The sequence below is a fragment of the Peromyscus eremicus genome, chromosome 7 (assembly GCF_949786415.1).
Source record: "Peromyscus eremicus chromosome 7, PerEre_H2_v1, whole genome shotgun sequence".
Classification (NCBI taxonomy): domain Eukaryota; kingdom Metazoa; phylum Chordata; class Mammalia; order Rodentia; family Cricetidae; genus Peromyscus; species Peromyscus eremicus.
The window spans coordinates 109,595,180-109,615,505 of NC_081422.1; the positions used below are offsets into that span (position 1 = coordinate 109,595,180).

General features: G+C 42.6%; 1 protein-coding gene across 1 annotated transcript in view; it reads left to right on the forward strand.

Moving 5' to 3' along the window:
* Positions 1-20,326, forward strand: part of Gadl1 (glutamate decarboxylase like 1) — a 159,035-nt gene that overhangs the window by 88,919 nt on the left and 49,790 nt on the right. The window contains exons 12-13 of the mRNA XM_059267166.1: positions 7,045-7,096; positions 17,114-17,203. Coding sequence (XP_059123149.1) covers positions 7,045-7,096; positions 17,114-17,203 — 142 coding nt within the window. The remainder of the gene's footprint in view (positions 1-7,044; positions 7,097-17,113; positions 17,204-20,326) is intronic.

Sequence of the window (20,326 nt, forward strand, 5' to 3'; positions counted from 1 at the left end):
CTTTTCAGCCAGCAGGTGGCGTTGGTACAGCTCCAAAGCAGGGCCTGCTGGTGATCTTGGCTGACTGCAGCTTGCTGGAGTCAAGATGGCAGGAGCTGGAGCCGGCACCGGCACTCAGGAAGCAGGGGAGTGCCTCTTTTGCTGGTCTGGGGCTAAGCTAGGGAACTGAGACCGAACTAGCTGCTCCCTTTTTCGGGAATGGAACCGTGTAGGCGTTCCCTGGTTATATGGAACTTTGCAGGCGGGTTTAGGTACCCGCTAGCCGGGGAGGAGGCTGAGGGCAGGAGCCACCCAGGCCTTTGGAATTTGCCCCATGTGAGCGCCAGATATTGGTGAAATTATTAAGGTCACTCTACGTAGTTAAAAGGAGATTTATTTAATGGCGTAACTTACAAATTAAGGGATAGGTAGGTTTCGGGGTCTGGGGAAGGTGTATCGCAGACCAGCGGTGTTCTCTGGAGCTCTGCTTGGCCCACCTCCACCATCCAGGGTCCCAGAACGGAGCGAACACCCCCCCCCCATCCAGATCTCGGGTCCCCAGGCGCCTCCCTTGGCCCCACCTTGTAGGCGTGACAGTTGCCGAAGTCTCAATGGGGGTTGGAACTTCCAAATCAAAGCTGGAATGGCTACCCACTACAGTGGAGAACAACTGAAGAAAACATACAATGTTAACCTATTACCTCCACATGCACACAATGCACCCACACACTTACATACACATGCATACACATGCATACACACATGCACACACACATACACTCATGTGGAGGGAGGTAGAGGTAGAGAGTGTGAGGAGTGGATGACTTTGTATTTCTGATGCCTGCCTAGAGAAGCCAGCCCTCCTTTACACCCAGGGCTACCTGTTGCTTGGAGCTCCTCCTAGGCCTTTGCTGTGGCATTCTGGTTAAATGGATGTTCACTGGGGGGCAATTTTTAAGGCATGCTAGAAGAAGCATTTATGTGAGTCTCAACAACAACAACAAGCATCAGAGGCTTCCATTCTGCTGCTTTATGGGGTCTCCAGTGTGCTGTTCATTAATCCCCTTGACACACAATCTGTAGTCTCTCAGGCACAATCCATTTCATAGACTTGTGTGGATGCTGGGGGATTAACCATTTCCTGTCTGGAGAAAGCTAGCAGTGCTACCTAGTGCTTTGGGGCTCTTATCAGAAGGAAGGGCAGAACTGGAGGGGCCAACATTTTCATATTTATTTTTCTAAACTGATCATTTAAGGGGCTGGAGCGACGGCTCAGTGGCTGAGAGCACTTGCTCTTTCAGAGGACCTGAGTTCTAATCTTTTTTTTTTTGTTTTGTTTTTTTTTTTTTTCGAGACAGGGTTTCTCTGTGTAGCTTTGCACCTTTCCTGGGACTCACTTGGTAGTCCAGGCTGGCCTCAAACTCACAGAGATCCGCCTGGCTCTACCTCCCAAGTGCTGGGATTAAAGGCGTGCGCCACCACCGCCCGGCCTGAGTTCTAATCTTATCACTCATTTTAGATGGCTCATTCTAGCACTGGTACTCTGACATTCTTTTCTTGCCTCTGTAGGAACCCACATGTATGTGGCATACACACACACACACACACACACACACACACGAGTGTGGATGTGCACACAAACAGATACACATACAAATAAAAAATCTTGATAATTTGGAAGAAAACACAGCAGCAATACAATCAAGCATGAGGCTGCTATGCCCCACAGAAGCCTGTGTATACATTCTGTTCGAGCCAGAGCATACAGAGAACAGATGGAGAAATCCCCAGAGCTCTGGGAACCTCCATGTATCCATCAGAAGAAATTCTGAGGAGACACCCAGAGATAAACTCAGCCTGGAGTGTTTCAGGGAAACTCTTAAGTGGCTGGTGAATTGAGAACAAGGCTGGAATTGTTTCCAGGAAAAAAAATGGCTTGCCAGAAGGACAAATGAAATCCTATCATGTAAAATTTATTCCTTCTTACATTATATGTCTCAGTGTTTTGCCTACATGTACATATGTGCATTGTTTCTATGCCTGATATCTACAGAGGCCAGAGGAAGGTGTTGGGTCCCTTGGAACTGGAGTTATGGATAGTTATGAATCCTCAGAGGCCAGAAGAGGTTGGTAGATTCCCTGGAGCTTCAGTTACAGGTAGCTGTGAGGTACTGTGTGGGTACTGGGAACTGAACCTGGGTCCTCTGAAGAACAGTGAGTGTTCTAAACTGCTGAGCTATCTCTACAGCCCCTAAAGCCAAACATTTCAATGTAACAGCTTGGAGAGTGGAAGGTCTGTAGCATTAGGAAGGCATGCCTCCATACAATGAGCAATATTTTGAATATGATGCTGGTTATTGTACATTGCAGCATCCAGCCAGAGTACCACAGTAAGCTTTGCCCCATAATGTTGATGTAGACATCTTTTCTCCTCTGTCTTCTATGACAAACTTACTGTAAGGCACAAGAAGGAAGTTAGTGAAATTGGGTTCCTTCTGAAGTAGGGTTGCTTGTATGGTCCTGGTAGAAAGGCATCTGCCCCAAGCTGAATGTGTATCTCTTATCTGGCTTCTTCCATATAATAATAGGCTTTCTAAAAAATAAAAACATGTTTTAATTTTTAGGTTGATTTCATATATTTAAGAATTATAAATAACAAATCACCTTCGTAGATGCAGACAGACATGACCCAGAACTTACTGGGATTCCCTTCTGACACCCCATTTCATGTATGAAGAAGATCCAGGTTCCTCATAGAAGTGCTTCTAAATCAGTGTCTCTGAGACATGCTCCGTGAGATAGTTGGCATCTAGGAGCTATGATTGGTTGATTTGTCAGAAGAAAATGTCATCAACACAGTCTAACTTGCTTGGGCAATATGTACTTCTCTACTCTTCCCCTGGAGAGTCATATGCCTATGAGGATGTGGAAGGCTCTAGAATGTCTGTAACTAAAGACCTTCCTCACTCAGCTTCCACCAGTCAGGGACACTGATGACAGGAGCTTGATGTCATTGAGGGAGCAATGTTCTGGCTGAGAACATTATTTTGCTAACAATTAGTGCAGAGCTGGGTCTGTGACTCAGCCAATAAGACACAGGAAGACTTCCATAAGGCCTTGAGGGAAGGTAGTCTTGCTACACAGAGAGGGGTCGGCGCATGAAGAGAATGTCTGCTCTAGTCCTGGTTGTCCCTTTTGGGGGACATAGATGTGTAAGCATGGGACGCATGGTGCCACAGTGGCTGCCCTGTGAGCACAGGAGGACTCATTTCTTACACGTTGAGTACGACCAGTGAACGTTAGCCAGTGCCGGGTTTTCAGTTAACATTCTGCAGCCATCCCGCCTCCTCAATAACTGAAGTAACAGAGTAAGTTAACGCTGGTAAAGGCCTTCTCGCTATGGACCAATGCATCAGCATGTTACCCCCAGCAGTGCTCGAAGCAGTCTGACAATGGAAGCCTTTCTTATGGAAACCTCGTTAGCCAGGTATACCAGGATTCATATGAGAGTACTGCTGTTAGACTTCTGTTGGCTCAATGGTACCTTAGTCCCCAGGCTCTGCTAAACCATGACACTCTACAGGCTCTGACAGGGACTCGGGGTGATCATAGTCCAGCATTCTGAGTGTAGCAGGTTGCCTATGCATTTATGTTTGGGAGATTGAGATAAGGAATGATTCTCAAATCTTCTGTGGTATAGGTAGAGGTTGTAGCTGTTCTCTGGTGTGCTTACAGCTTTCTTTCAAGTTCCCTTTCAGAAGTAGGCATTAAACTACACTCATGAAACTTTTCCCAAAGACATAAAATGAACAGAATAACTCCCAAACCTACTGTGTCCTTTCTCCCACATTCAAGTATACAATCTTGAACAGCATACAATACCTCCCTTATTTTACTCCATGCTCATATCATACAGACCATGTGGATAGAGCTTGCTTTTATCTTACTTTTAAAAGATTTGTTTATTTATTTATAAGTGTATATATGTAGTGTGTGAGCACATGCGCTGGGGGAGTGTACATTCCTGAGTGCTCAGGTATATCAGAAGCACCCATTGACCCTCCTCTACCACCTTCCACTCAAAACTTTGAGCTAAAGTTTTCCCTGAACACTGAGCTCTCAGTTTCTCAGCTAGCAGGCCACAGTAGTCCTCCTGACTCAGGCTTTGTTGGAGATGGGGTGGCAGGCATGTGCAGGATGATACCTGCCTTTTTACATGGGTGCTGTGATCTGAATTCTGGTCTTCATGATTACTCAGCCAATGCTCCTAACTGCTGAGCCATCTCTCCAGCCCTTATTTAGGCTTGCTTTCTTATAAAACAGTGATGAGAATGGAATCAAGCCATCTATGTTTCTCAGCGCTTTGCTTCTTACGCTTCACATGTATGTTATTTACAGCACAGGGGCTGACTGACAAAGCTAGAGCCCCCTTATTGGAACAGGTACATCATACAAATCCGGGTCATTCAGAGCACTCTAATCCTTTAGCCTCTGATTTCTTTACTATAACTTTGTTTGTAATAATTGTGTAGAGAAGACACACAGAGAGCTGTAGTTATAACATGTGTGCACATATACATCTGTACATATATATTTCCAAATGTAATATGTATCTCTGTGTGTGTGTCCATAGGATTAACTTTTTCCTAGCTGACTCACAAATGTGGTTTCTTCAGTCAGAAAGTGTGGCCATCTGGCAGCTTCCACCATTCTGCCATGTGCTCACTACTCCTGAGGCCACTGTTCTTGTGTCCAGCACCATGTGGGAAACCCAGTTCAGTGTCGGATGTTTTCATTAGCATTTCTTTGATGGCCACTGATCTCAAGCACTTTTTCTGGTATTTAGTGATGACTGGAATTGCTTTTTGCTGTGTGTTAAAGGTTCCAAGACTTTACGGCTACTTTACACCATGTCCTGAAAACAATATTCAGGGATAGGAATATGCATGTAGAATGTCAATCCTACTGTGACTCTCTCTGTGTGTACATGCAGCACAATTGTCCAAAATAAGAGATTTATATGACTAGTTAATAATGGAATTTTGTAAGATTTTATACATTTAAAAATAATATCTATGTGCAAAGATCAATATTTTATCTTCAGTAAAAAATCTATGTAAATAAAATTGAGAGGAACTAAAAGACCAAACTTTATAAACTAATACTTAGTATCCACATTCTAGAATACTCTATAGCAAGTAATGTAATGATAAAAAAAACAAACACATACACACACAAACAAACAAATAAGACTCCACCTCTTCACATGGATTCTAGGCTTTTCTGACTTGATGTGACAATTCCATACTAGAAAAAAAAATTGCATTTGTTTGTGAAGTGATCAAATGAGACTTGAGTGTAAAATTCTTGTGGGGAAGAGGTTCCCAAGAGTTAATTAAATATATATAATTTAATATTGTGCTCAGGTTGCCATGGCTACATGGTGAGTTCATAAGTTGTGAAGTCAGTTCTTGCTGATGTGTGTGTTACTTCCTTCTCTCTTTCTATCTTTCTTTTTCCCCCCTCATTTTTTGTTTAGAGTAGAGTACAATAATTCTCTGGCAAACACTATTCTTTCCAAAGTTTTGTATATTTTCTTAAATGCATTTGAACCCTAAATTTGAAATGCTGGGTCAAACATAGTGAGATTTTTAAGTATATGACCAAATCAGTTGTTTCCAGGATCAAATATTTTAAGATTTTATATTTATAATTTTTATTCTTTCAGAGAGTTTCATACATGAGTATGGTATTTGTATTATTTCTACCCCCAACTCCTCTTGTGTCTCCCCTCTCAAACATGACCTCCCTTTCTTCAGTTAATATTATACACAAATGTGTGTGCGCGCGCGCGCGCACACACACACACACACACACACACACACACACACACCCTACCAAATCCATTTAGTGTTGCTTATATATACATGTGTTTAGGGCTGACCACTTGGACTTAGATAGCATATCAGGGGATTCTCCCTGTAGAAAACAGCTTTTCCCTCTCTGAGTAGACATTTTTTTTTGCCTATAGCTCTTTACCTAGGAGTGAACCTTATGAAATGTCCCTGTTTAAATGTAGATAAAAACCAAGCCACAGGAGAAGAGTCGGGCATTAGTATTCTTTTTGATCAGTATCATTGTACTACTGCTCTGATCATATCCCAAGTCTTTGCTTATCATAAAATGATGTTCTCTATATTCAATGGGCCATCACAGACAACGCAGCTCTATCCACACCTCCTTGCTTGTGACTCAATGCTGATCACTGCACTTCTTGCCCTCTGTTCTAGCCATAGAAATAATCAGTTTAGAGTCTTTGACCTTAAATTTAAAGTCCAAGCAAATGTGACACACCAGAACTGCTCCCTGTGATCTAGCAAAGTTGTTCAGATATCTATGTTGAATCCCATCAAGGAGATGGCTATAATTAAGGCTAGTGATGACTCAGTGGCTAAGAGCACTTGCAGACAACCCAGGTTCAGTTCTCAACACCCACATGGCTGCTCACAACCATTCATAACTTCAGTTCTATGAGGTCTGATACCCTCTTCAGGACTCCACAGGAACTGCATGGTACACATACATGCATGTGGGCAAAGCACTCATACACGTAAAATAAAATAAATACACCCAATAAATTTTTTTTAAAGAAATGAGATATGATGTAGCTCACTCTGTTTGACTTTCATGCCAGAGTTAAAGCTCATGTTAGAATGTGAGATTGACCACATCTCTGTAGCTGGAGCCTGCCATGGCCATACAGTTTGTAAGCAATATAAGAGTTGGTGTGTTTATTTTATAAGTGGGCTCCAGGACTGGTGGGGCTTGGAGGGAGCTGGAGAGAAACTCTCCAGCTACACATCTCCTTAACAAGATGTGTCCTCCCAGGGAGACCCGGAGTGTGGTTCTACAGATGTCCTCAGAGAGAACTGTCTGAGCCTTCTGGACCCAAGCCCTAGTTCTGTAGCAGAAACCATGCTTCAGATTATGGAAGTCAATTCACGTTATTTGGGGATTTCTGAGTATCAATATTGCTATTTTAAAATAACATTGTTTTAATTTTAGGTACCTGGTAGATGAAATAAAGAAAAGAGAAGGATTCAAGTTACTGATGGAAGTAAGTGCTTGTGGGATTGTGCTCCTGGCCCTGTCAGTCAGCAGTGATGAAGGCAGTCATTGTCTAATTTGTTGTATTGTGTTGGTTTTGTGTTGCAGGCTAAGAAACAAGACATTAGCTTAATTCATACAGTCCATTATGTTAATTTACTGTATTAGTGAACATTTTTTTCCTTGGTTGGATTCACAGAGAATGCACTTGCCTTTAAGTGTTGAAAATTAAAATGCTCAATAATAATTAGCAGGGATAATACTGAATAAATTATGACCTCTTTCTTGATACAGAAATGGTGCAGTAATTGTGTTGCAAATACTGTGCTTGTGTATGCAAGACCAACTGAGGGAGTATAAAGCATGCACACATGCTCTCTTTTGATGAAATAATGAGCATGCATGAGCTTCAGAGCAATGGGAAATGGGATGTTCCATTGTAGATGTTGGATCTCTTGCTGTGTATAAGAAGTCAGGTAATTCTGAAGATGAATGTTTTTGCTAAAATATCAAGTAAGGAAATATAAAAACGACTGTGTGTGTGTGTGTGTGTGTGTGTGTGAGAGAGAGAGAGAGAGAGAGAGAGAGAGAGAGAGAGAGAGAGAGAGAGAGAAAGGAAGGAAGGAGGAAAGAAAGAAAGAAAGAAAGAAAGAAAGAAAGAAAGAAAGAAAGAAAGAAAGAAAGAAAGAAAGAAAGAAAGAGGGGGGATTCATACACATGAGTGTGTACACATGCATGTAGAAGGCCAGAGCAAGACATTAGGTGTCCTCTTCTGTATCGTGCCACCTTATTGCAGTAGGGTCTCTCACTGGACAAGTAGCTTGTCTTTTCAACCAGAATGACTGTTCTTAGATCTCATGGAATCTGCCTGTTCCTGTCACCCAATGCTGAGATACAGGATTGTTCAGCCATGCCTGACTTTTTACCTGAGTGATGGAATCCTAACTCATATCTTCATATTTCCTGAGCAAGTACTTTTACCCATTGACACATCTCCCCAGCCCAAGAACCCTGTTTTATTTGGACTGTATTTTTTTAAACTATGTGTATGTTTGTGACTTCATTCTTATTCAACTCATGACCATCTACCTAGGGTTTGGACTGCTCACAGTGAAATGGGCCCTCCTACATCAATCATCAATAAAACAGTGCCCCACAGACATGCCAATAGGCATGTGGGAAGGTTTGTGAACATAAGTGCAGTTAGTTGCCTCTGGAGGCCAGAAGATGGTATCCCCATGGAGCTGGAGTTACAGGCTGTCAAGTGGACAATAAAATACAAAGCACCTCATTTGCCTAACATACTGATCTCTAGTCCCACCCATTCTTCTCTGCAAATATCATTTTATTCATTACAGGTGAACAGATACATCCTGTCTTCCTTAGCTATTCTCATGTTGGTGGATCTCTTGGCTGGCTCTATATCTTATGAATATCCACACACACACAGAGGAGAACCAGTGGTCACATTGTTGGTTTAAGTTAGAGTCACATTTTATATTTTTCCTGACTTTGAGTTTCCCCTTTATTTTCCCAAATTTGGGTTAATTTATTTCCACAGTACTCAGGAAAAACACTGTGCACTTTGGAATTGCATGGTGGGTTTTTGTTTGTCTGTTTTTGTTGAGAGTAAAAGTGCTGAGGGAAAAAGATGACATGTTCAATGCCACAGATAACATCTTCCTAAAGGTCCTGGAAAGGGAGGGGGGCACTTAGCACCATCTTTGGAGAATTAAATTCATATTGTTGTAAGGTGAGCTTTAATTGTTAGGTAGGCTTTGGCTCTGGGTGTTTTTTTAATATTTACTATTTTTTATTTTTAATTATGTCTGTGTGTGTGTGTGTGTGTGTGTGTGTGTGTGTGTGTGTGTGTGTCCGTCTATGTGTGGGTATGTGCACATGAGTGTAGTATCTACAGAGGCCAGGAAAGGGTGTTAGACCCCATGGAGCTGGTGTTATAGGTGTTTGTGAGCTGCCCAAAAAAGACTCTGGAACTCAGACACTCCACAAGAGCAGTACATGCTCTTAACAGCTGAGCCATCTCTTTAAACCCATGACTATTACTTTCTCTGTAGAAACTAGCTGGCTCCTATAGGATAGGAAGCTTCCTGTATGACCCTTCTAGAATTTCTGCTACAGGGTTTCAGGTTTTCTTCCTTACTGGATCTGAGCATTGAAACTGAGTCCACAGGCATAGCACATGCCTGACCACTGGGTTGCAGCCAAGCCCTACTGTAAGGACTTTTGCATTTGATTTTCATTTGTCTCCCTTGAATTTTATTTCAAGAAATCAAGTAGAATTAGGCCTTGTGTGGTGGTATTGTGTTCCCCAAAATATTGTGTACCCTAATAAATTTATCTGGGGTCAGAGAACAGACAGCCACTAGATACAGAGGCTAGAAAATGGTGGCACTCACGCCTTTAATCCTAGCATTCCAGAGATAGAAATCCCTCTGGATCTCTGTGAGTTCAAGGCCACATTGGAAACGGCCAGGCATGGTGACACACGCCTTTAATCCCAGAAAGCGAGCCTTTAATCCCAGTGGTGGTAGAAAGCAGAAAGGAATATAAGGCGTGAGGACCAGAAACTAGAAACATTTGGCTAGTTAAGCATTTGACCTGGTTAAGCATTCAGGCTTTTGAGCAGCAATTCAGCTGAGACCCATTCTGAATGAGGACTCAGAGGCCTCCAGTCTGAGGAAACAAGACCAGCAGAGGAATTAGCGAGGTGAGATAGCTGTGGCTTGTTCTGTCTCTCTGATCTACCAGCATTGACCCCAATAACTGGCCTCAGGTTTGAATTTATTAATAAGAACTGTTAAGATTCCTGCTACAGGCTTGAATTTCACATGTAATTTTAAATGGAGAGGAAGTTAATTTTAAAATGGAGAGGAAGAGAGAGATGTAGAGGAGGAAAGAGGAGAGGGAGAAAGACAGAGACAGAGACAGAGAGCGAGAAAGACACTAAGTACATTAGAAATTGTAAATGAGCATAGGAAAATAGAGCATCCAGCACTTAAATGTCTTTTCCTGAAAAGAGCTAAAGTAATGTCTATCTTCTTGAAGATGATTGAAAGTTATCATTTCAAATGAATTCTGCATTATTCATAGTCCCCTGAAAACCATAACTCTGTCTTTTTTTCTGTGTTGGATCTAAGATCTGATAGTTATTTTCCTGGAGATATACTCCTTCTTAGACTCCTGTTCACATTTTCATTTCAATCTCATGAGGGAGTCTGTATTATTCACCTTTTTGTTTTTGTCTTCTTGAATTCTACATTAGGAAGTCTTATTGGGATTCATAGACTTTTAGAGGCATGAAGGACATCTTGTCAACCTCCTGTGCATGACAGGAAGTCTCATCCTAGAGCCTTTATGACAGGCATCAAACTGTGCTCGAACAGCTTCCTACTATGGAGAGCTCACTGGTTCTTCCTCTTTCAGATAGCTCTGAATGCTCATGTTCTAGCTATGGATGCTTACCACCCCCATGTGTACCCAGCGCCTTGTGAATTACCTCAGATCACTTATCTCACACAGCTTGATGTGATCATGGTGACCTCTTTACTTGCTGAAGTCTAACACATCTCATTTAGACTTCTTGGACTTCTGCTATATTTTACACGGTTTCCCACTCCATCCTGATGTTCTCAACTGCCATGGTTTCTTTGACCTTCCCCTATGACTTTCTCTTCTCAGCCTTGGTGTGAGGTCCTCTTTGTCCAATACCATTTGAATATCCTCTCCTACTCTTTTGTCCTTCATCCTTTATTCTATCAGCAGAGTCTCATGAAAGATTCTGTCCTCTGTGTTTGGCATCCATTATCATTGTATTTGGCTCCACCCTTGACTTTTGTATATGCTTATCTTGTAGTTTTCCCTAGAGTCCACAGAAACTTCACCTCCAACTCACCTTTCCGGAAGCTGGTGTGTAACCATTTTTCTTACCAAACGCTCACATTTTCTTTGGGTTATTAGAAGCATGATCTGCCCAGGCAAAAATCTCAACAGCACCTTTCAACACACCCCTTTTCTTCTGCTTATCTACTTGGTCTTCTCCTCTCTGTCTTGCTTCAGAGCCAATCACTTCTCAGGTGGGCAGTGTCTTCCCCTTTCACCTAGCCCATCTCCAGACACCACAGCTTGAATGCTTTTCCAAAATGTAAGTTATAGCTAGACTGCCACTCTATTGTGACTCCACACTGCCTCTAGAATCAAGCTGAGCACCCCCAAGCATGGCATATGGAGAAGCCCATTGCAAAGCAAATCTTGTCTCTATTTCTAGCTTAATTTCTTGCCATTAAACTCTGCCCTCTGTTCACTCTTACTATTTTTCAGTCCTCTGAAGACTCTGGTGTTCACTGATGCACTATCCATTTCTTACAATGTGAGAAATCTCTTTTGATAACACTAATTCATTGCAGATTAGCCATTCTACCCCACTTCCTTAGGAGTCTCTGAGTTTCTGGGCACAGACATATGACAGAAGTCATCTTCTCATTCTAATTTCTCCTCCAGTTTCTACAACATAGAAATCCTGCTTCCAATGCTGAGCAATTTGGTTAGCCTTCTTTAGATACTCTATACATCTTAGGATTTCCTTTCAAATATGGTGTTCAGAAATGTTCATAGTGATTTGTCTCAGCTAGTGCAGATTTTAATGAGGCTGTACATCCACTTGAAAAGGACATCTCCTTCTACTGGGATGGCCCTAAGGAATAGTCATTAACCTTACATAGTGCCTGCTGTGTGGCAGATATGCTACCAACCACTGGAAATAAATTCTCTTTCTGCTCATCCAGCTGAGCCCATGGTGCAGACAGTGTTACCCCCACATTACAGTGCAGGAAGCAGAGGCCCAGAACATGTGGTGTTTGTCTAAGACAAGACCTGGTTAGGGACTGGGGAAATGGCTGTCAGTAACATGCTTACTGTGTAAGCCAAAGGACCCAAGTCTGATTTCCAGTACCCATGTAAAATGTTTGATGTGTGGTGCATGCTGGTAATGTCAGCACTAGGGAGGTATAGGCAGATGGATCTCTGGAGCTTATTGACCAGACAGCCTGGCCTACTTGGAAAATTCCAAACCAGCGAGAGACCCTGTCTCAAATAAGAAGTGGAAGGTACCTATGAAATGATGCTTAAGTCTACACACACATACACACACACACACACACACACACACACACACACACACACACACACACGAGAATGTGACCTGGTGAGTTTGGAATTCCAATCTTGTGACTCTGAAACCTGGGCTTTATCCCTGGTGCCATCTTTAAAACAGTTTTCAGTACTACAATCTTGTTTTTAAAGCAGGAATATGAAGTCTTTTGAAATCTGCTTGTCAGCTTCTCCTTCATTCTATATTTGCGTAATTGATTATTTTAATCTGGGTGCTAGAGTCTGCATTTATACTTAACAAAATACATCATGTTACTGTTATTCTGATTGAAAGATAGTGTAGATATAACTTTGTTTTACAGAAATTGAATTTAATAACTATTGGTGACCATTAATTCATCAATAACCCTTCCTAGTATTGATAACAAAACCCATATTTGTTTTTCTCTTTGAAAACTAGACTATAATGGAAGTGGCCCTTAAGAGATTTTGATAATGTCCTTGTTGCTACCATTTGTTATGATTTATTATGCGGGCCCCCTCCCCCCGGGGGTATCCCATGTGTGCAGGGAAACATGCTGGGCAGATGCGCGCCATGTGAGACCATTTTTTCTACAGTTGTGGTAATATATTGTGTACCCTAATAAACTTGCATGAGGATCAGAGGACAGACCCAGTCACTAGATTAGACATAGAGGTCAAGCAGTGGTGACACACACCCTTAATCGTATCACTGGGGAGGCAGAGATCCATGTGGATCTCTATGAGCTCAAGGCCACACTGCAAAAAGAGCCAGGCAGTAGTGGCACACACCTTTAATCCAAGTACTGGGAAGCACACATATCTTTCATCTCAGGAAGTGACGGCAGGATGGAGAAAGGCATATAAGGCATGAGGAGACAGGAACTAAAGTAGTTCAGTTGAGATCCATTTGGGTAAGGACTCAGAGGCTTTCAGTCTGAGGAAACAGGATCAGCTGAGGAATTGGCGAGGTGAGGTTGGCTGTGGCTTGTTCTGCTTCTCTGATCTTTTGGCTTTCAACTCAATATCTAGCTCCAGATTATTATTATTATTATTATTATTATTATTATTATTATTATTATAAGACCATCTAAGATTCAGACAACACACTCTTCACCTTTACGTGCCTTCAAAATGTTGTGGTTTATAGACATTCTAGACTGAGGGTGCTCCTGTGGTATCAGAGGTCAGAGGTCATGCTTTCATATATGAAGGAAATGAAAAGAAAGTGGCATCTGTATGATTCTGCTCTGAAAACAGCCATTAGTGCTTTGACACCCTTGCAGGAAGTCACTGCATGTGACAGAAGCTGCAGAAGGGACAAACAGGAGAAAACTCAAGGTTGTTCTTTGTGAACATGCAAAGACTTTTTTCCTACTCACTCATTTTGGAAATGACTAAAGTGAGTTTATGCCACCAAACAGAGGACCAAATGTCCTCCAGTGAAGTGTCAGAGGGCTTGACACTTTGTCAATGGTCACTTGAGGGAGCCATGCCATTCAAAGAGAATGTTGAGCAGAGGGGGCCACAGGAAATGTGACTATCACAATAGCTGAAAGAAAGTTGCACAAGGAAATGGACTTGAACAGCCTAGGGCCTGACTGGAGACATAGATAGTATGCCACACAGATAAGCTGCTGTGGCATGTTTTATAGTGTTTTCACATAAATAACAATGAATAAAAATTGATGGCATAGTAGGGTCCATTCAAAAGGAAAAACCATTGCCAGCATTCTATTGTGGGGGTATCTTTGTGGATTTCTGTGGTCCTCTCTAGCACTTTGCTTCTTCCTATTCTCATGTGGTCTTCATTTACCATGGTCTCCTATTCTTTGTTCTCCCTCTCTGTTCTTGATCCAGCTGGGATCTCCCACTCCCCCAAGCTCTTTCCCTCAACCCTCGCCCTTCATTACCCCCACTCATGTCCAGGCTGTTCATGTAGATCTCATCCATTTCTCCGTCATTGGGCGATCCCCATGTCTTTCTTGGGGTCCTGTTTTCCAGGTAGCCTCCCTGGTGATGTGAGTAGCAGTACAGTCATCCTTGTTCCACATCTGGTATCCTCCTATGAGTGAGTACATACCATGTTTGTCTTTCTGAGTCTGGGCTACCTCACTCAGAATGATTTTTTCTAGATCCATCCATTTGCCTGCAAACCTCATGATGTCATTGTTTTTCTCTGCTGAGTAGTATTCCATTGTGTATATGTACCACATTTTATTTATCCATTCTTCAGTTGAAGGGCATCTAGGTTGTTTCCAGGTTCTGGCTAATGGTCAAGAGACAGCCCGAACTGACCTACTCTGGTGATTGGATGGCCAAACACCCTAATTGTCATGCTAGAAACCCCATCTAACGACTGAGGGAAATGGATGCAGAGATCCACGGCTAGGCCCCGAGTGGAGCTCCGGGAGTCCAATTAGCAATAAAGAGGAGGGTTTATATGAGCGAGAATTGTTGAGACTAAGGTTGGATAAAGCACAGGGACAAATAGCCAAATGAATGGAAACACATGAACTATGAACAAATGGCTGAGGGGCCCCCAACTGGATCAGGCCCTCTGAATAGGTGAGACAGTTGATTGGCTTGATCTGTTTGGGAGGCACCCAGGCAGTGGGACCAGGCAGGTCCTGTGCTCATTGCATGAGGTGGCTGTTTGAAACCTGGGGCCTATGCAATACCGCTTGGCTCGGCCTGGGAGGAGGGGACTGGACCTGCCTGGACTGAGTCTACCAGGTTGATCTCAATCCTTGGGGAGGCTTTGCCCTGGAGGAAGTGGGAAAGGGGGTGGGTTGGGGGAAAGGGGAGGGGGGTGGGAGGGAGGAGAACAAAGAAATCCATGGCTGATATGTAGAACTAAATTATATTGTAAAATAAAATTAAATTAAATTAAAAAAAAAAGGAAAAACCAAAGTGGCCCAGTAACTCGAAGTGAGAAGAATACAGGTTGATAAATGTATGAACAGATGGGATGGTAGATAACTAGATGATGGGTAGACAGATATGATACATAGATATAGCAGTGCATACACACCTATACATACACACATACATTTATATTTGTACACACATGGGGCATACATACATACATACACACATACATACAATGATTAGCAGTGACCTGGGGCATGAGAGGTGATCTTGTAGGAATGAAATAGTTCCCTAAAACTGTACAGATAAAGCTGACCTCAGCCCTTCTGGAACTGAGATGGAACAAGGAAAAAAGAGGCCACTCCCTCACAGGGCTGAGAAGCAGATTGAGTGTGGCTAAGTTCCCTGAAATGTTGCCTTGGCAAGACTCACCAGAAATCTATGTTATGCTTTCGGAAGGAAGCCATCTTCCTGCAGGGGTGATAGCTTAGAAGTAGCTGCAGACTACTCATGAGATGCATCATTCAAGTCACTGGGGCAAAGTGTCTGGCTGGTGACAACTCCCACCCTCCAAACGTGCCTGGGCAGTATGCCAGGAAGCAGAACTGCCATTTTGCTGTGATGTCTCTAAAGCAATAACTACTTGCTTCTGGACTCTCAGGGCTGCTGAAATCAATCCAGATTCTTCATGGGACTCATGAAGTATACATAGTGAACTGAGAAGAGCCACCTCTTCCTTTAGCATTCCTCCAGCACCCACTGATGACAACATATAATATTAGATCTGGCAACATTTACAATACTTACAGGGCCCACCACCATTACTGTAGAGTACCAAAATGGGTGGGCTTGGAGGTGAAGGCTAATACATTTCTAATAGACGCCAGTGGTACTGGGGTTGGGTGCCTGCGATTTATACATTAATTCCTAGAAGCAAATGACAGCAAACTACTATTTTCTTCCTCTTTCTAATTAGTGTTTGAAAAAAATGTATTCTTTTTAAATGATGAAAGAATTTAGAAGCTCAGCACAGTCTATCTAGAGGAACTAAATCTATTATAAATCAGGTGCCCAAATGTAAATTTTGCAGATTTGTGATAAAGGGGCGTGGAAATTGAGCTGAACTGCACAGCAGTTCTTTTGTAAAAACTACTCTATAGTTCAGAGATTTGTAACTCTTTCTTTTTGTCAAATCCAATGAGAATGTTAGAAATTTCAAAGATGAAAGGGTGAGCGGATCAAGAAGTTATCGTGGTGAGCTGGAAACATCCCTCGGTTCTCAGTGATGATTTAAAAAATCCACCGACAGCAGAACTCCATGTGGTACTAGTCTTGATCTTAAGATAGAAGAAGCTGGCTGTTTATTCTTTCTGAAGTACCGCAGACTTCATAGTGGAGTGCTGACAACCCAGGAACTATTAAGAACTGCGAGCATTGGTTACTGGCTACAAACTACATTTGTAGTGAGAAAGTATCAAAGATGTCTCAATAACTGTTAGTGCTGAGTGTCCAGGGAAGAAAGTGGCTATCATCTGCAGTGACTTCTGAGTAAAAGGAGTTGTGTCTCACTTGAGAATCCACCCCATAATATACTCAGTGCTGGTCGAGTACATGTCTTTTGATGGTCTTTGGCATGCTTTGTCTTACACTGTGCTCCAATGAAGATAGAGACAATGGCTATGTTACAGTGTGTGTGTATGTGTGAGTGTGTGTGCGTGTGTGTGTGTGTGTGTGTGTGTGTGTGTGTGTGTGTGCATATGTGCGTGCTGGGTTTTGAGCCCACCCTTATGTAGAGGAAAGAGAACCTTCTAGATCCAAACTCTGGTAAAGTATTGTCAGAAGTCATGAAGAGCTACTATGCAAGAGCTTGGCTGTCTTGTAAGTTATACACACTTGATGATTCTTAAGAGACTAGCATAGAGTTTATAAGTCTTTGTTTAATTGCATTTTAAGATGAATCTTAAGGTAACAAAACAGCATTCTTCTCATTCTACTTTTTTATAATCAGCCTGAATACACCAATGTTTGCTTTTGGTACATTCCACCGAGTCTCAGAGAGATGGAAGAGGGACCAGAGTTCTGGAAAAAGCTTAGCTTGGTAAGTAATGAGTGGGTTGTGTTTTTCCTTTTGAGGAGATGGATTCGGTACACATGCCTATTGGTCTGTGGATAACTATGTATGTGACTGCCTCTTGAAGACCCAGAGAAGTACCTCAATTTCTGACACTTCTCTCAGGAGAACCGAATGATGTGCCAACAGTTGTAAACTGTGTTTTACATCCAGCACATTGACTCACCTGATCCATACACACACATGCAGAAACAGCTATGCTGTGCACAATGTACCTGTGGACTCTCATAGAAGCCCTGCCTCCCTATGAGCTTCAGAAACTGTGAGCTGGTTGCAGTGTTCATCCACAGCTGTGTGATAAATGGCTGATGCCATTACCAGCTCAGTATTCTATCACCTCACTTGAAAACATGCAAAAACCTAAATCAGGTACTGTTACTTTGGGGAGGGTGTCTCTGGCTTCTTGTGATTTTGAAAGAAAGAACTTGAGGAGGAGAGGAGAATATGAGAAGAAATTTATTTAGCTAAGCAAACACTCCAAAGAGAAATTAGACTGGGCTACCCCAAAGTAGTCAGGGGGAGTCCAGTCGATTCTGTGTTGCATATTCTAAAGACATTTTTAATGAATATTTATGAGATTGGTGGTATATTCATGGGATGAGGGAACTCTTTGCCCTCCCTCATTGTGATGGACTGGATATCCCCTGTAGACTATCTAGAAAAGTCTACAAAATCAGGTCATATCAGAACCACAAAGCACATTATGATGTGTGGGAGAACGCCAGGGGCCTTAGGTTCTGATGAAGAGTGGACAAGCTAACTGCAGTTTCAAGGGTTTTTAACCACAAAGGAGCGTGCTGACCATCCAGAGACACCATTGCTAATATCTAACTGCTGTGTTCCTTTGTTACTTCAGATCTCATTCTTCACCTACCCTGGCTCAATACCCAGTGAGCAATATTCTGTTCTCCTTACCAGAAAAACCTATACCACATACCCAAGGGACTTTCAGGAAAAAAAAAAAAAAAAAAAAAAAAAAAAAAAAAAAAAAAAAAAAAAAGGATTCTGAGTCAGGTTTTTCAACTGAATAAAACATGCTTGAATGTGTCTTCATGGGACTTGGGGGATAGCTCAGCGGTAAAGCATGTGCCTATTATTTCCTCATGGGTTCAAAGCCCTGAGTCACAGACTTAGCACTGGAAAAAAATAGATGCCTCCTGTAGCTGCAGAGAGCTGCTGATGTAGAGAAGCCTCTAGCCCCAGGGGCTGCTTCTATTTCATCCATGTTTCTCTTCACCTGGCCCTGCACATAAAATCCTGCCTCTTATCCTGCTTTCCAAGGACCATGAAGTCTCATTAGCTAACATCCTCATCCCTACTCGCAGCTGCATATTGAAAATTAACTTGGGTGTTTCGAACATATGGCAGGCATGTGAGAATTCATGATGTATTGGTACCTTTAAAACTAGGCCATCCCTTCTTCCCTCTGTATCTTTCCTCCCAAGGCAATTGGAGAAGACTCCATCCCAAGTTCATAAAAGCTCTGGCTTGCAATCCCTTTCCTCCTCTCACTAAAGGAGATACTAATTATTTAAACAGCTCTTGACAGTTGATAGCCCTTCAACTTGCCCTTTGAAAGAAAGGAAAAAGACTTGCCAAGCAGGCAGCAGTAAACATTTACTGAGGGCTGGATGTATTAAGCACTAGGGAGACAAATATCAAAAGAACTTGGTCTATGCCCTTGACAAGTTCATGTTCAGGGAGATAGCGAGGAAAGAGACAGACGGGAGTGATGAGGATAAGCTCTGCTTGCAGCAAAAGCAGAGGGACACACCTCTGCTTCAGTGTGTGACACTGGAGTGCAGTCTTGAACAGCAGAGAGATGCCCGGGAGGAGACATCTAGAAAGAAATAGATCTTAAGAAAGTTCAGAGTGTGAAGATCCTAAGAGTCAAGAGAAGGGGGCGTGTCCCAGGTTAGGAAGGGGCAGTGATGGATGTGAGGATGGGGAGCAGAGCTGGAGCTTAATTTTCCATAAGCAAATTAAGAGGAAGAAAGCACTTCATTGCCTATGAACTATGACCCTCTGTGGCCTTACCTGATGGCATGACCTCTCAGCTCAGATCATTTCTCTTATTTAGTACACATTGATGCCTCATGTCCTGTGGCACACTGGTTAGCCAATATATACATACGGTATCTCCTGTCAAGCCTGAGCTCAGGAAGAGTGGTGATTAGTTTTAATTTTTAACTTGAATGGAGTGATGGTTAATTTTATTTTTTAACTCAATGAATTAAAGGACACCTCGGCACTGGCAAGGTACACCTTTGGATATCTGTAAGGGCATTTCCAGAAAGATCTACCTGAGCAGGGAAGACCCATTCTAAATATGAACAGCACCGTTCCCTGGGCAAGGGGTCCAGACTGAAGGAAAGGTGAGCTGAGCCCCAGCATTCATCTCTCTCCAACTCCTGACTGTGGGTACAATGTGAGCAGCTGCCTCAAGAGCCCGCTGCCATGACTTCCTCACCACGGTAGACTGTCCCCTCAAACCGGGAGCCAACAGAAACCCTCCCTTTCTTAAGTTGCTGATTGTCCTTGATTTAGTCACAAGAAGAGTGATTCAGGAGTGCAGATGGATAGAAGTCAGGGCGGCACCCATGTCCTGGCTTCGCCACACTCTCGCCTCTCATTTCAGTAAGTTACCCGGGCCTTGAGGTCTGTCTATATTCTGTCACAGAGCGTAAATAGAAAAGTGCTGTGACAACACATTGCAGATGTAAAGAAGCTGAAGGGAAATAGGACCATACAGGGTGGAATCTGAGTGAGGATTAGAAGGGGATTTTTACTTGGATGGATGGAGACTGAGCTTGTTGGGCACAGCCTGAAGAGAAAATGCTTCAAGTTGAGAAAGATGGTCACAGAACTGAAGATCACTTTTTAGTTGCTAAGAGAATTTACATGGAATGTGACATTTGTGTCTCTGACTTGGTGCCACAGCACAGACAGAGATGAAGATAGCCAGATGGTTTCCTGGAATGTAGCATTGGTTTTTGCCATGCTTCCCCTTTGCTTCTACTCTGAGAAAACCCAAAATCAATCATGGATCTTGTCCTGATTACTGTTTGTTGCTATGAAAAAATACCATGC